Consider the following 13,226-nt stretch of genomic DNA (forward strand, 5'->3'; position numbering starts at 1 on the left):
CACACACACACACACACACACACACACACACACACACACGTGGCCCAGCTAACTTGAACCAAGGGTTAAAAAATAAAATATTTGAGGTAGTCCAGGGAAACCAGTTGCATACAACTGCGAGCCATTTTGTGCACCACAGGCTAATTATGTTAATTTTTCTAATTTACTGACTTTGACTTCAGACCGTAAATGTAAATTGAAAGTCGGAGAGCACCTTCAGAAACGCCCATTTCATTAATTGCTATAAATAAAGTTTCACGTGTACCTTGTTTTCCAGGCTCAAAAGAAAGCGCGTGAAATGCGAATAAAATCACGTGACTAGGGCATTTACGCGCCACGGTTGTGGTGCTCTCAGTCGTGATTCGAGGCAACGAAATCAGCTGCGGCCGTGAAGCAACCTGTGACACTACAATGAATGGACTAGAAAATGGTACAGACTGCTTAGGCATCGTGCTTTATTTCTGTTGAATAAAAGAACCCAAGAAGAGAAAAAGCAGGAAAAGGAATCTGTCGTGTTGCTGCTGTGCAGAGTTTAAAATCTCGCACCTTTTTTCTTACTTCTAACTACTTCCATTTGTGGATTTACTGTAAAGGTGAGGCCAATATTTCGGTTCTTGCAGGCTATGCTGCTGAGGATTGTGGATTAACCAAGATATCTATATGGCTGGGTTTTTTTACATCACTTAACTGGTCTAACGGAAGGGGGAGGAAAAAAACCTTGCATTACTCATCTGCAAGGAAAAGGTCAGATATCAGGCTACAACTGTAATTTTCATTTGCCAAATGCCTTATGCTGCATGAGGAGCACAGACCTCTGTCGGGTGTCTTTATATGCCTTTCTCCTGTTTCTCCTCCATTTGACGCAAAACTCAATTAAAAAAGATTACAGGGGTTCAACGCTGCTGAACCAAATATTGAGCGAAAGTATTAGCTGCGGGTGACTGAGCATTCTTCTTCTCTTTTTCTTCTTCCCCAGCCCACATATAAAGCCCCGCTTTAAAAGTCGTATGAACGTGCCTTAGTGGCCTATAGGGGTAACGTGAATGCCATGGGCCTAGCAGGCTGATTGTGACACAACTGTCTCATGGGAAACGATAGACCCAAGTTGGCAGCTCCTGCCAGCCCACGTGGGGTGTGACGTCACAGCGTCACGTGGGTAAGACGTGGCTACCGGCCGCGCTACACTAAAGGCTCGAAACCTAAAGTAGTATTGCTTGCACAATAAAATGTGTATGGTATGTGCCACACAGCTAAACATAGCCATACCTGCCAACCCCCAGATTTGCCCTGGAATCTACAGATTTTTGACAACTTCATGACTGTACGACCACGGCCCTAATTCTCCCGATAAATGGCCTCTGCCTGTGCAAAAATGGATTTTGTGAAAACGGCACAGAGAAACCGGCAGCCGCATCATAATTGTTGGTCATGCAGCCGATCAAAGCAAAGCCGAAGCCACTAGTGCGGCTGGCCGCTGTCGCTGCTTGCACCGTCACGTGCGCCGGCTGGCTGACGCGGGCGAATAAACCATCGCAAGCATATCGGCCTGCCGCTGCAACGGGGCTGAAGAAACATGGCCGTAGCTGATTTCGTTTACTCAAACCACCACAATGAGAGCACCACAATCGTTGCGCGTGAATGCAATAGTCACGTGATTTTATTTGTATTTTGCGGGCTTTCTTTTGAGCCTGGGAAAAAAGATACCAATGACGCTTTCTTTATCCCAAGTAAATGAAAGGCACTCTCCAACTTTCCAGTTCACATTTATGGTCTTAAGTCATTATTTAGTAAACTAGAAAAATTAGCATGATTAGTTCATTATGCTAATTCAACGCTCAACGTTGAACGCTTTCATAGTGACCGAGTGAAGTTTATTTTAGCTGGCGACTTTAACTTGCCTGATATCGATTGGTCTCGCAAAGATGCTATGGGTGCCAATTATAGTCATTCTGAGCTCCTTTTGCATATTGCCTTTACATGTTAATCTGACGCAGATTGTTGAGAGACCAACCAGAATATGTACCTCTGTATTCCACATTCTTGATTTAGCGTTCAAAAGCCATGCCCTCAATTGTATTTTTGTTGATGTTTTGAAAGGTGTATCTGACCATAATCTCGTTTTTGTGCTTTTTCAATGTCAGCTTATGTTGAATGTGAAAAACTACCCATTGTCGTGAAAAATTTTAATAGAGCTGATGATGTGGGAATCTTGGATTTTCTAGAGACTCATATTGGACAGTTTTAAGGCTGAGAAGAATGTAAATGTATTATAGTGTATGTTTGAAAAACTATGCCTTGATTGCTTGACAATGTATGTCCCTAATATTGTGAAGAATAAGAAACATAACCCATGGATTACGTGGGACATAATCCACACTAAATGTAAATTAAAGCGGATGCGGCGTTCTAGTAGACAGAATGAGGCAATTGTGAGCATGTTGGGCAATTTATTAAGAAGTAATATCAAGCAAGCCCGGGACTTATTTTTTACTAATACGCTTGGTCGTTTTTTCAAAGAAGCTCCAGAAAAGTTATAGCGTTACATAAATGGCACAAAACAATGCAATATGTCACTAATAGTCAATGGTTCACCTGTCACAGGACCAAAAAGCATTGCTAATGTATTCAATGAGTATTTTAAATCTGTGTATGCTGATAAAAACTCTAGTTTTCCTCCTAAGCCAAACGACTATTCCTCTTTAATGCCAGATGTTGTCGTCTTCCGCGAAGATATTTTTATCACGGCTATCGCTCTTACCAGCAATTTGCTGCTGGTCAGCGATCCTCACGAGGGCTTCATACTTGATATTCGGCTCAGTATTCCAGACGCCAACAAACTTTAGCACGGTTTATTTCGTACATCGGTGCTAACGATCCGCCGTGTGGTTCGCGAACGGTATGCGGGAGGAGGGGCCACAGCGGCAATGTTTACGGCGGTCAAGGAGGTGCTGCCATCGTGCGGTGCTTGACCGTGCTGTTGACGCCTCGTCGGACGACACTCCGATACTCCTGAAACCACGTTATATAAATAAGATATTTGTAAATGCAGCTTCGTTCTGCTGATCCCTGCGTCGCTTCGGTTGTTGCACTTAATGGGCAATGGCCACTTAACCGATAAGGGCGGTGAGCTGTAACAGCCCGCACAGAGTTCGAGCAGCGCACGAGCAGACGACTTTCGCAGCTACCGGAAGTGTGTTCGTGACGTCATGGTTGCAGTGACCGCAGCGAATGGCAGCTTCTAGCAAGCCTTGCCAGTCAACCGACCCGTGACGTCACGGGATTAGGAAATCGTTCCATGCGATACCGCCAAGCGACATTCCCTCTGCCCGCGAATTTCAAAAAACGCTGTTTTTAAAAATTAATAATAAATCGCTGGCTTTGTTCCAAGGAGTTATACTTTGCGTTAATGCTCAAAAGGATGTGTTCTACACACTGAACACGTTTATCAGTGGTTTCTTGGGGGCCGTTTCTGTGGACCTTTAACTCCCATGATTACATTACTCCTGTTTCGCGCGCAAGTATGCATTTTAATTATGGAGAAATGTTAGAAGAATTGCGAGAATTGCGAGGTTAAGCATTCTTTTTTTGTCAAAACAATTGCAAAGTGGATGATCTGCCGATGTGTGTAGTGAACAGCCCGAATGTAGAAATGTTGATAACTTGAGAGCCTCTCGCATGTGAAACCTTTGTTTTTTGCATCATCTGTTTTCTCTTCCATGAAGCTCGTGTAACTTTGTCGTACCTTTTTTAATTGTATCTTTGCTCACCCCTGCTTGGAGTCAAACGACTCCGCAGTATTACTAAATAAGTAAATAAAGCAATTCCAAAACAAAAAATGCATGTGGTGCGCAAGGCGGCTGGCAGTTGAATGCAAATGGTTTCCCTGACCTACATCACATATTTTATTTTTTTAATTCTTGGTTCAAGTTAGCAGGGGAACCCAGTATGTGTGTGTATATATATATATATATATATGTATATGTATATTAGCAGCCTTGTGAGAGCAGCTGTATGGTGATATGGTTTGCTTTATATGGCTCTGCCTTGAGTGGGTTCGTAAATTTACTGCTTTCTCTTGATATGATGGTCATCTCTCATCACCCTGTGGTGGTGCTCATATTCGTGTGTTGTGTGCCTCCATGCAGGTGCAGTGATAGCGGGTGTGTACCGGGCAGCTCGGTTTCACATGATGCCCTTCTACGCACTGTTGTGGGGCTGTGGGCAGACAGTGTTTGCAGTCGTCATGTCCTACACCCGAGTCCTGGCCACCCTCTGACCTTATTGCCTGACAGCCTGCTGGAAATGTCAACTCTGGGTGCCGGTGTTGTGCACTGCAGAGTAGACTGCTGCAGCGTTCGCCTCTCGGGCTACCAATTCATTGGCTCGGCTATGCAGCTCCACATTTTGCCTGACCAAAGCCTCGAGCTGCTTGCACTGTTATCTGTTTGCGTGTCCTCCTACAATTTGTGTTGAAAGGGCTGTGTCACTGTTTGCACGTGCAAACTGACACAGCCCTGCGCCTGTTTATTCATGGCGTGACGTTTTTGTCACTTGGGCGTCGTTTATGAAGCGTCACTTTACGGATGATTTTTTTAACACGTGAAAAGCAGTTATTTTACTTTTGTTTTAGCACACTAGCCATTCATTGTCTTGCAATGTCAACTTGGGCATCATTTATGAAACGTCACTTTTTATGGATGATTTTTTAGCGTGTTAAAAGCAGTTATTTTACTTTTGTTTTAGCACACTAGCCATTGCCTTGCAATGTCAGAAGCAGGGCTTAGCACCTACAGGATATGCAGCCAGAAAAATTTGGTGCCGGGGCTAGTGCACAGTTTTAGCTATGCCAGTTGAACTACATCTCATGGCATAACCTTCGTTGACCGTTTTTATTACCTCTAGGAAATATTGGATGTGGACAGTTGTGCTTGTTGCTTGGTGCGCTGTGGTTGGCACTCTAGTGGGAACACCGCCCGTAAAGCTCATTCCTTGCACAGAATGGCTTTATTAGTCAATTTTTTGTGAGCGTTTAGGCAGACAGTATTACTTTGTGCGGCCAAGTTTGCACCAGCATGGCACAGTGCTACAGCAAGGAGAAACAGAGGGTTGCTGGAGCATACCCTTCTCATAATGGTGTCTGTGGCTACATTCAAAGAGAGCACCTGTGGACTTAAATGCAAAGCTCACAAGGGGCTTGCATTAGCCTTATTTTTGGGAATTTGGGTCCGGAAGATATGAGTCATTATGAATTGTGTCGCTGGTCCTGTATCCCTGCTGTGCACAGGTGCATCAGGTTTCTTCTAGTTTGGACGTTAGATTTCTTTTTTTACCATAATTTCATTTTCCTCTGATGGACGAAAAGTGTTGATAGTTTTTGTCGGCATGATCTCCATCAATTTTTTCATGACATTGTTTTTTTATATAAAGCATTTTGTGATTAAGCTTTTACTGCCTAAACAGGTATGATGTCTTTGATTTGCAAAATGGTGGTGTGGTGTAGGGTGCATAAGAACAAATTATTATGCTTGCTTTCACAAATGCTGTTATATGCATGCTCATTGTGGTGCGAGGAAAAATCAACTAAACATTTTGATAATTCTGGCCTAATAGACCTTTCTATAACTGTTATAGAGGACATGGCTTTTGGGGTTGTTCTGACTTGGGCAGGAAATTGGCATTATATTTCTTTTCAAATATGTCACACTACATAACGTTTTAAAGGGACACTAAAGTAAGTTACAAGTTTTGGCTGTTGTGGACTGAGTTATGTATGGCTACAGGTTAGGCATGTGCGAGTAGGAAATTTTCACTTTGAAGCAAATATGAAGTGAATATTTTTGCATTGAAATAAGTAGTTATGTGACTAGAAATGTAACAGTAAAAAAAGAGAAGAGAGATAGTGCTCGTTAGAACTTGCTAAAATATGCTTGCAGCATTAATTGAGACAATTGAATGAGTAAATATTATTTCAAGCTTGCATTAGGTATGTTCAAAAGGCAACAAATCGAAATGAAATAAGCATCATAGTCTCAAGCCTTTACTGTGGGATTCTTAGCATGCTACTGCTTTTAAATATAAAAGGCACAGAGATATTTTTAGACATGATTTATAACCAAAACTTGCGCTGCACTGAGTCAGGCATCCCACAGAGTTGAGTGTACAAGCGCAATTGAAGTCTCAGTAGCATCGCATCTCACACCTTAAATCCTTTTTCAAATTTGATTTGCGTCTTGAGTCACGTGACGAAGCTGTGCGTGTGATCGCGCTTTTCTAGTGCTGCTAAAGAGGAGGCTTTGGCGTAAATTGCCTGTTACGCGAAAGTCTGATGTCAGTGCGTACACGCCATAACACATGCATGAACCATTGATTTCTAGCAAGGGTTCTTGCCCAACCGTAGACCAGGAGAGGCATCGACGCTACTTATTTTTTCTGAAGCGGGCAACTAGCGCACCGCCGTAAGCAGATCTCAGTAGTGCACCCACAGCATGCCTCCAAGATGCACCGAGGTATGCAGTGTTCTGTGCATGCACATTTGTTACCTGCACAGTTACTGCATACACCCAAATGAAGTGTCTGGTGCACTAGACTAGTTTTGTGTAGCACTGCTCCAAATGGAAGTGCACCGCTGGAATGGGCCAGCATGAGGCGCACAAGGAGACTTGAGCACGCCATCTCGCACTGTCAAACGTACTTTTGCGTGACGGCGCGGGATTCAGCTATCCTTAGAAAGCACATTTAAATTGCATTCTTCTGAGGCAAGTACTTGCACTTCATCACGCGAAAAAGTAGCAGAGAAGTGCAGGAAAGGCATACCTCTACATCATGAAATTGTGTGTGAGAAAATGGCTGCCCTCTTCAGTCGTAATGAAGATTGTGCACACGAGTCAAAGTACTTCTCAGTGCAGTCTTTGTGATCACGGTACCTAAAATAAGTGACTTTTATTCTCCTCTTACTTTCAAGTGCCGAAGGAAGTAAATATTAAGCTGCTGCCTGTTTCGAAGTTTGTTTCCAGTGACACTGAAGCTGTGAGAGCCAATGTTGATTAAGTGCTCGTTTCAGTCATGACTGTAGTTCTGCATTCTTATCTTTTTCGTCATCTCCGTCTTTCAGGCTTTCCATGCAGCAAATACTAGCGCAGTTCCCACTGCAGTGCGCTCGCTTTCGCATCTGGGCCTTGCCCCATCACATGGGCTCGTGGACGATGTGCCAAACCACGCAGCCGTGAAAGGCCAAATTTTGGATGCTGTCACTGCACCGTGTGCGTGACACGTTTCGTTATCCAGATTAGTGCGATTGTGTGACGGTGTCGGAGTAAACATAACACCATCAACTGCTTGTTCCAAAAGTTTATTTTCCTTAATTCTAGAACTTAGAAATACTCAAAAAGTATTCGGCTACTGTGCCGGAGCACCCGGGTTCGATCCCGATTGCTGGCGGCTGCGTTTCGATGGAGATAAAATGAGATGTCCGCATGCTGTGCAATATCAGTGCACGCTAAAGATCCCCAGATGGTCGAAATTACTCCGTGGCGCTCTACTACGGCTCCTCTTTCTCTCTTTCTACTTTCACTCACACCGCCCTCCCTTTTCCTATGGCGCGGTTCAGGCGTCCACAGAAGCAAGCGTGACAGATACTGCGCCTTTCCCTTCCTGTAAACCAATTATTATTATTATCATTCAGTGTTTTTGAACACTGCTATTTGCTTGACGCTCGAATCTAATACTGAATTATTCACTTCGATATTTGAAACTTTTCAATATTCACACAACCCTACTAAGATGACTTAGAGCTGTACTCCACTGCTTGGCTCATTTTTCAATTGGAGAAAAAGGTTACTCATGAAATTTATTGGGCATTATTTGAACTACTGTCCGTTGCCTTGCATGTTCATTTGGTCGTGCCTAATTGTTCTTCTTTTTTTACTCGCCAGCCACAAGTGCATCTAGCTAAGCAACAACACCAAGCTGAGTCAGTAATATACCACTTTGCTGCGTACAGTGTTTTCACACTGATGCCACAGATAATGTCACTAGCTATGCTATGCTATGCTAACAGCCTCCATGCATTTGCTCCTCTTGTGGAAATTGTGTGTCTGGTTGCACGTGAAAAGAAGTAAGCATGGCCTGGAGAGAATGACCTACAGTATCTGCATGCAAATGGATATGTGTGAAATTGTATTTAGTGTCCTTTTAAAGTGCATAGCAGTTTGTCACAAGCGTGAATGGCCTTATTATCAAGGTTTTTATCTTTCCTATGCAAGGCATATGCAAAAAAAAGTATGAAAACCTTGTTGTGTCAGTGACGGGAAAGACTGCATAATGGCGAGATATAACTTTGTAATTACTGTTGCTGCCAAGGCTGTTATAAAATGGCTGCACGAAGCTGAACATTTGCTGGTTTGGCTGCAACAACTTTGTGCTACTAACGGAATACTTATTTCCCTGCCTCAATCAGTTCGACATGTGTTCTACAACAGCTTTACTCTGAGAATCTATCTTTCTTTTTTTCATTCTGACGATGTGTCAACAGAGATAAAAATTGAAAATTTGCTTTAACAAAGGGTATGTTTACAAATACGAAGCTTACCATCTGATAAAGACAAAACAATTACGAAAGCCATGTCCGTTTAATTGAATTTCTTTTCTTGATGCTATGTGAATTGACCAGAATATTTGCACAATTAATATTACTCCAATCTTAATCTTGGTGCAGAAGTCGCATGATTGCTAAAAGACAAGGAACTGGATGTGTCTGTTATTTTTGTTTTGTTTTTTTTTGTTGTGTAAAAATCTTTTGTAGCTCTGAATTACATGCAAGTGTAAAGTGCTGCATTGCACCTGCTAGCATGGTACATTGCTATATTGTGCTGTGCACATGTGTTTAAAAGCAACTGTGATGAGTGACTCTTTCCGACTGAAATTTACTTTCACAATCCACTTTGCTTGGCATCTTTTTGTGTGTTCTTAAAAGTAATAGGGCAATCAGTTGTACTGAACTGTCTTTACAAGCTTGTAGAAGGCTGCTATGCCTTTTTATTCCCCACTTTAGGGAAACCTGCTATGTCTTTTGTTCTTTGTACATGTTCAAGTGAGGCCTGCACAGCTTTTGTAGCAACAGGAGCTGAAAACACATGCTGCATATTTTGCTTCTGTGCTTGTGGCTTGCATTGTAACTTAAGAGTTTACGGGTAACATGTGGAAAGAAGCCCAAAGTTAAAGGGAAGAAATTTAGTCGAGTATAACTTTGACAACTTTTTCTAAGAGGTCATTTTATTTGTAAGCCCATCTTGGTTCTGTTAATTTCTTTGTAACATCTGTACGACCGTAATGAATTCAAAGTTGAGTTTTGTTAGCGTACATCTTTTTAACCTCTTGGGGAAATTGTTCAAAATGGGGCTTTAGGAAAGGGATCGGTGGGGGTGCCAATTATTTAATACTCAAAAGAAGTTGCAGTCATGTATAGAGGCAACAATGGCTAGCGCCAACTGCCATATCTCAAATTATATGCTTGTCTGTTTCTCACCAAGTGTCTGCCTTCCATGTTAGAGGGCTGAGTACCATTGCAATAAGCATTTCAGCTCCTGTGTTTGTACCCTCAAACTGACCTATGTTAGGCTGTGCTAAATTTACTGTTAGTGGTACTGAGTTCCTTTTGTCAGTAGTGTGGTTGATGATGAGACCTCATGAGAAGTGTTCTTGTGGAAAAAGGCAGCACAGTCGATGTCATAGCACAAGACAATGTGAGCAGTGAACTGTGAGGCAGGAGAGGTCACAAAGATTACTTGTATTAAAGTGTACAGTGTGTCTCTGTCTTGGGACGAGGCCGGTGTGTAAATATTGTACATAACGTTCATAGGCAGAGCTGTTCTACCAGGAACACCCAAGGATGCTGTGTGAAGTGTATTTGTTGTGAATATTGTAAATAGTTGTTATGGAGGTCAGTGGTGCCATGAGAAGCAATCTGTGACACTACAATGAATGGACAAGAAAATGGTACAGACTGCTGAGGCATCGTGCTTTATTTTTGTCGAATAAAAGAACCCAAGAAGAGAAAAAGCTGAAAAAGAAAGCTGGCGTGTTGCTGCTGTGCAGAGTTTAAAATCTCGCAGCTTTTTTCTTACTGCTAACTACTTCCATTTGTGGAGTTACGGTAAAGGTGAGGTCAATATTTCGGTTCTTGCAGGCTATGCTGCTGAGGATTGTGGATTAACCAAGATATATATATGGCTGGGTTATTTTACATCGCTTAACTGGTCCAATGGAAGGGGGGAAAAAAAGCCTTGCATTAGTCATCTGCAAGGAAAAAGTTTGATATCAGACTATAACTGTTATTTTAATTTACCAAATTCCTTGTCATGCTACATGAGGAGCACAGACCTCTGTCGGGTGTCTTCATATGCCTTTTTCATCTTTCTCCGTCATGTTGAAGCAAAAATCAATTAAGAAGCAGGTAAGGTATGTGCCATACAGCTAAACACAGCCATACCTGCCAACCCTCCCGATTTGCCCTGGAGACTACAACTTCATAATTGTACGACTACGGCCCTAATTCTCCCGATAAATGGCCTCTGCCTGCGCAAGAATGGATTTTTCAAGAACGGCACAGAGAAACCGGCAGCCGCATCGCAATTGTCAGTCATGCAGCCAATCAAAGCGAAGCCGAATCCACTAGTGCGGCTGATTGCTGTCGCTGTCATTCTCATGTGGAGGAAGAAACAATATAGTTCGCATTAGTAAAATGCCATTCACTTGTTATGGTAGCGAGTAAGTGCCTAGTGTGTCCGTCCTGAGCGGCTAGAGACATGGGTGTGAGAAGTCGGAGAAGTTAGGCATTAGTTACCCCGGAGTTACCAGGGTAGCACTGAAACATTCTTCATTTGAGTCTTCCCTGATGTCAGTTTTTCTAGTGTTGCTGAATTGTTACACACAAGCGTAATTATAATGTGTTGACATAACATTTATATAACAATTCAGTTGCTTCAAATTACCCAGCAGTTGTAATACTGCGTGCATGCACAGTAGCAGCTTCAAACATCTCTCTGTAAAGAATGCTACAATTGCGAAAGTAGCACATACTACAACTGTAAGGCATGTCGCAATCAACGACTCCCCTGGTGTTGCTATCCCGGGGCTCATGCTTATATAGGCTACCCACTAAACGTGCCTTCAAATGTGTTGGTGGTAAATTGTAAATAAGTAGTTTTTGAAAATATTTGAAGTGTTCTCTGTGGCTGGCACAAAGCCAAAAGGCTTTGTTTTGTTATTTGAAGTTTATTGTGTTATACCCGGAATGTGAGAAAAAGCAATTGAACAGTGGTAAATTTGATGCTTGAGCTTATGTTGATGGAACATTTCTTAACGTAACATTTTCACATAAGTTAGTTTTACATAAATGTTGCTAAAGTATACTTATAATGTTAGTGAAGAGCTTTGTCTTGACTTACCCTATATTGCATTGCAATGGTTTTATTATTCATGAATAGTTAATGGTAAACCAGATTTATAATCTGTTGTGTATTTAAGTGTTACACCTGTACCTTTTTTTTCTGCTAATTTCCAGTATAAAACGTAAGGTAATATAAATGTCTGAACATTGAAGGCCTATTTGCTGTTATACAAACGTTTTATTGCTAAGGTAATTGTTTAGTTATATCTGAAATGTAATGTTTGAAACAATGAATAATGTAAATTGTCTTTCCCTGTAACTTACAGGTTACATTTTAATATTAAGTTAGCATGTTTGCATAAGAAGTATCAATTCATCATAACAAATACCATAACATTTTGCGCTACCTGTGTAGTGACCGACCTTGTTTGTTTCAGGAAGTAAACATATTGTTAAGTTTTTTTTATTACAGGGGTGGCTGCACCTTAGCCTGGTGAATTCAATGAAAGGTGGCGAGCTTCTTTCTCCCCACACTTCCTGCTTCTCTTCTCAGCGCTGCCTGACATTTCCCCTTTTGCTGCTAGATGAAGCCCCCAGGACTGTCAGTCGGAGTCCCGAGAGTGGCAGCGCTTCATTCTTGCGACATGCACAACTTGTGTTTTCGGAGAGGGGTGGCCTTAGGAAGATTGACGAGACCACGTAATTCAAGTCGTTGATCTGCGTTAGCACAATAAATGGGCCTGTGTAGTGTGACAGCTTCTGGGACAAAGCATGCTTTCGGAGATCAAGGTGTCCAAAGCCATACCAAGTCTTCGGGAAGGTAGCAGACATCCTGGTGCCGACGATCGTAGCGCTACTTAGAGCGGTCCTGCAAGGCCAGAGTGCATAACCGGGCGAGCCGACGAGCTTCTTCAGCATGGCAGAGGGTGTTGGAAACGAGGCTCGGTGTTGAGAGAGAACAGCAAAATGGTGTTGAGAGAACTTCAAGGCGGACGGGCATGGAGAAGGAAAAATGGACTATAAGCAGTTGTTTTATGCGTCGAGGTAATGAAGGGAAGCACGTCATCCCAGTTCTTGAAATGAGAGTCGACATGCATCGCAAGCATGTTCGTCAGCATCTGGTTTGTACGTTCAATGAGGCCATTTGTCTGGGGGTGGTATGGTGTAGAGCGACACAATTGGCAAGTGCAAAAGCGCAGAAGCTGTTCCACAACCTCTGTCACAAATTGGTGGCCATGGTCACTAATGATGCGAGGATCAGCCCATCCATGTATCGGCCCATGAGGACGACAGCGTGAAGAAAGAAAAGCGGCGGGGGGGGGGGGGGGGGGAAGGGATGGCAGCAGTTTCACAGTAACGTGTGAGATGATCAACACATTGATAACCCAGTGAACGGGACTATGAGGTCAACAGCCACTTGTGGTGTCTCCGGATGTAAGTGGCCCAGCGGAGAAGTAAGAAGTTTGAGCCGCATGGCACTGCACACAGGAGCTAGGCGACGTAGCACTGAGTTGTTCGATGCATATTTGGCCAGTAAGAGTGTTCCTTAATGTGGGTAAGGGTCCTGGAAACCCCACCTGCCCAGCTGTAATATCATCACCTAGTAAAAAGAAATATCAATGGGTCAAAATTTTCTAGTTGAAATGAATTGGTCAACCAATTGTGTTTTCACCACCCATTGGGCCCGACCATTTGTTATGAATTGGTGCTGCCATCGGTCACCTATCTAGGTCAAATGGTTCACCAATTGAGCCTAAATGTTTGAACTCTCATAACTTTAAAAAAAACGGACATTCAATTTCGACCCTTTCTTGGAGAAGTTTTTACAGAAATCATGAGA

The 13,226-nt window shown here is 42.7% G+C and overlaps 1 protein-coding gene across 2 annotated transcripts in view; it reads left to right on the forward strand.

The window, feature by feature from the left end:
• The window catches only part of LOC146204093 (transmembrane protein 170A), a 43,114-nt gene extending 32,963 nt beyond the window's left edge, over positions 1–10,151 (forward strand). Inside the window, exon 5 of one of the 2 annotated variants that reach the window (XM_084589092.1) lies at positions 4,146–10,151. In XM_084589092.1, coding sequence (XP_084445218.1) covers positions 4,146–4,276 — 131 coding nt within the window. In that variant the 3' untranslated portion in view covers positions 4,277–10,151. The remainder of the gene's footprint in view (positions 1–4,145) is intronic. The other variant, XM_084589091.1, reaches the window with a different exon arrangement.
• Positions 10,152–13,226: the final 3,075 nt, after the last annotated feature.

The sequence above is a fragment of the Amblyomma maculatum genome, chromosome 1 (genome assembly GCF_055883805.1).
Source record: "Amblyomma maculatum isolate TAMU_Amacu chromosome 1, ASM5588380v1, whole genome shotgun sequence".
NCBI lineage: Eukaryota > Metazoa > Arthropoda > Arachnida > Ixodida > Ixodidae > Amblyomma > Amblyomma maculatum.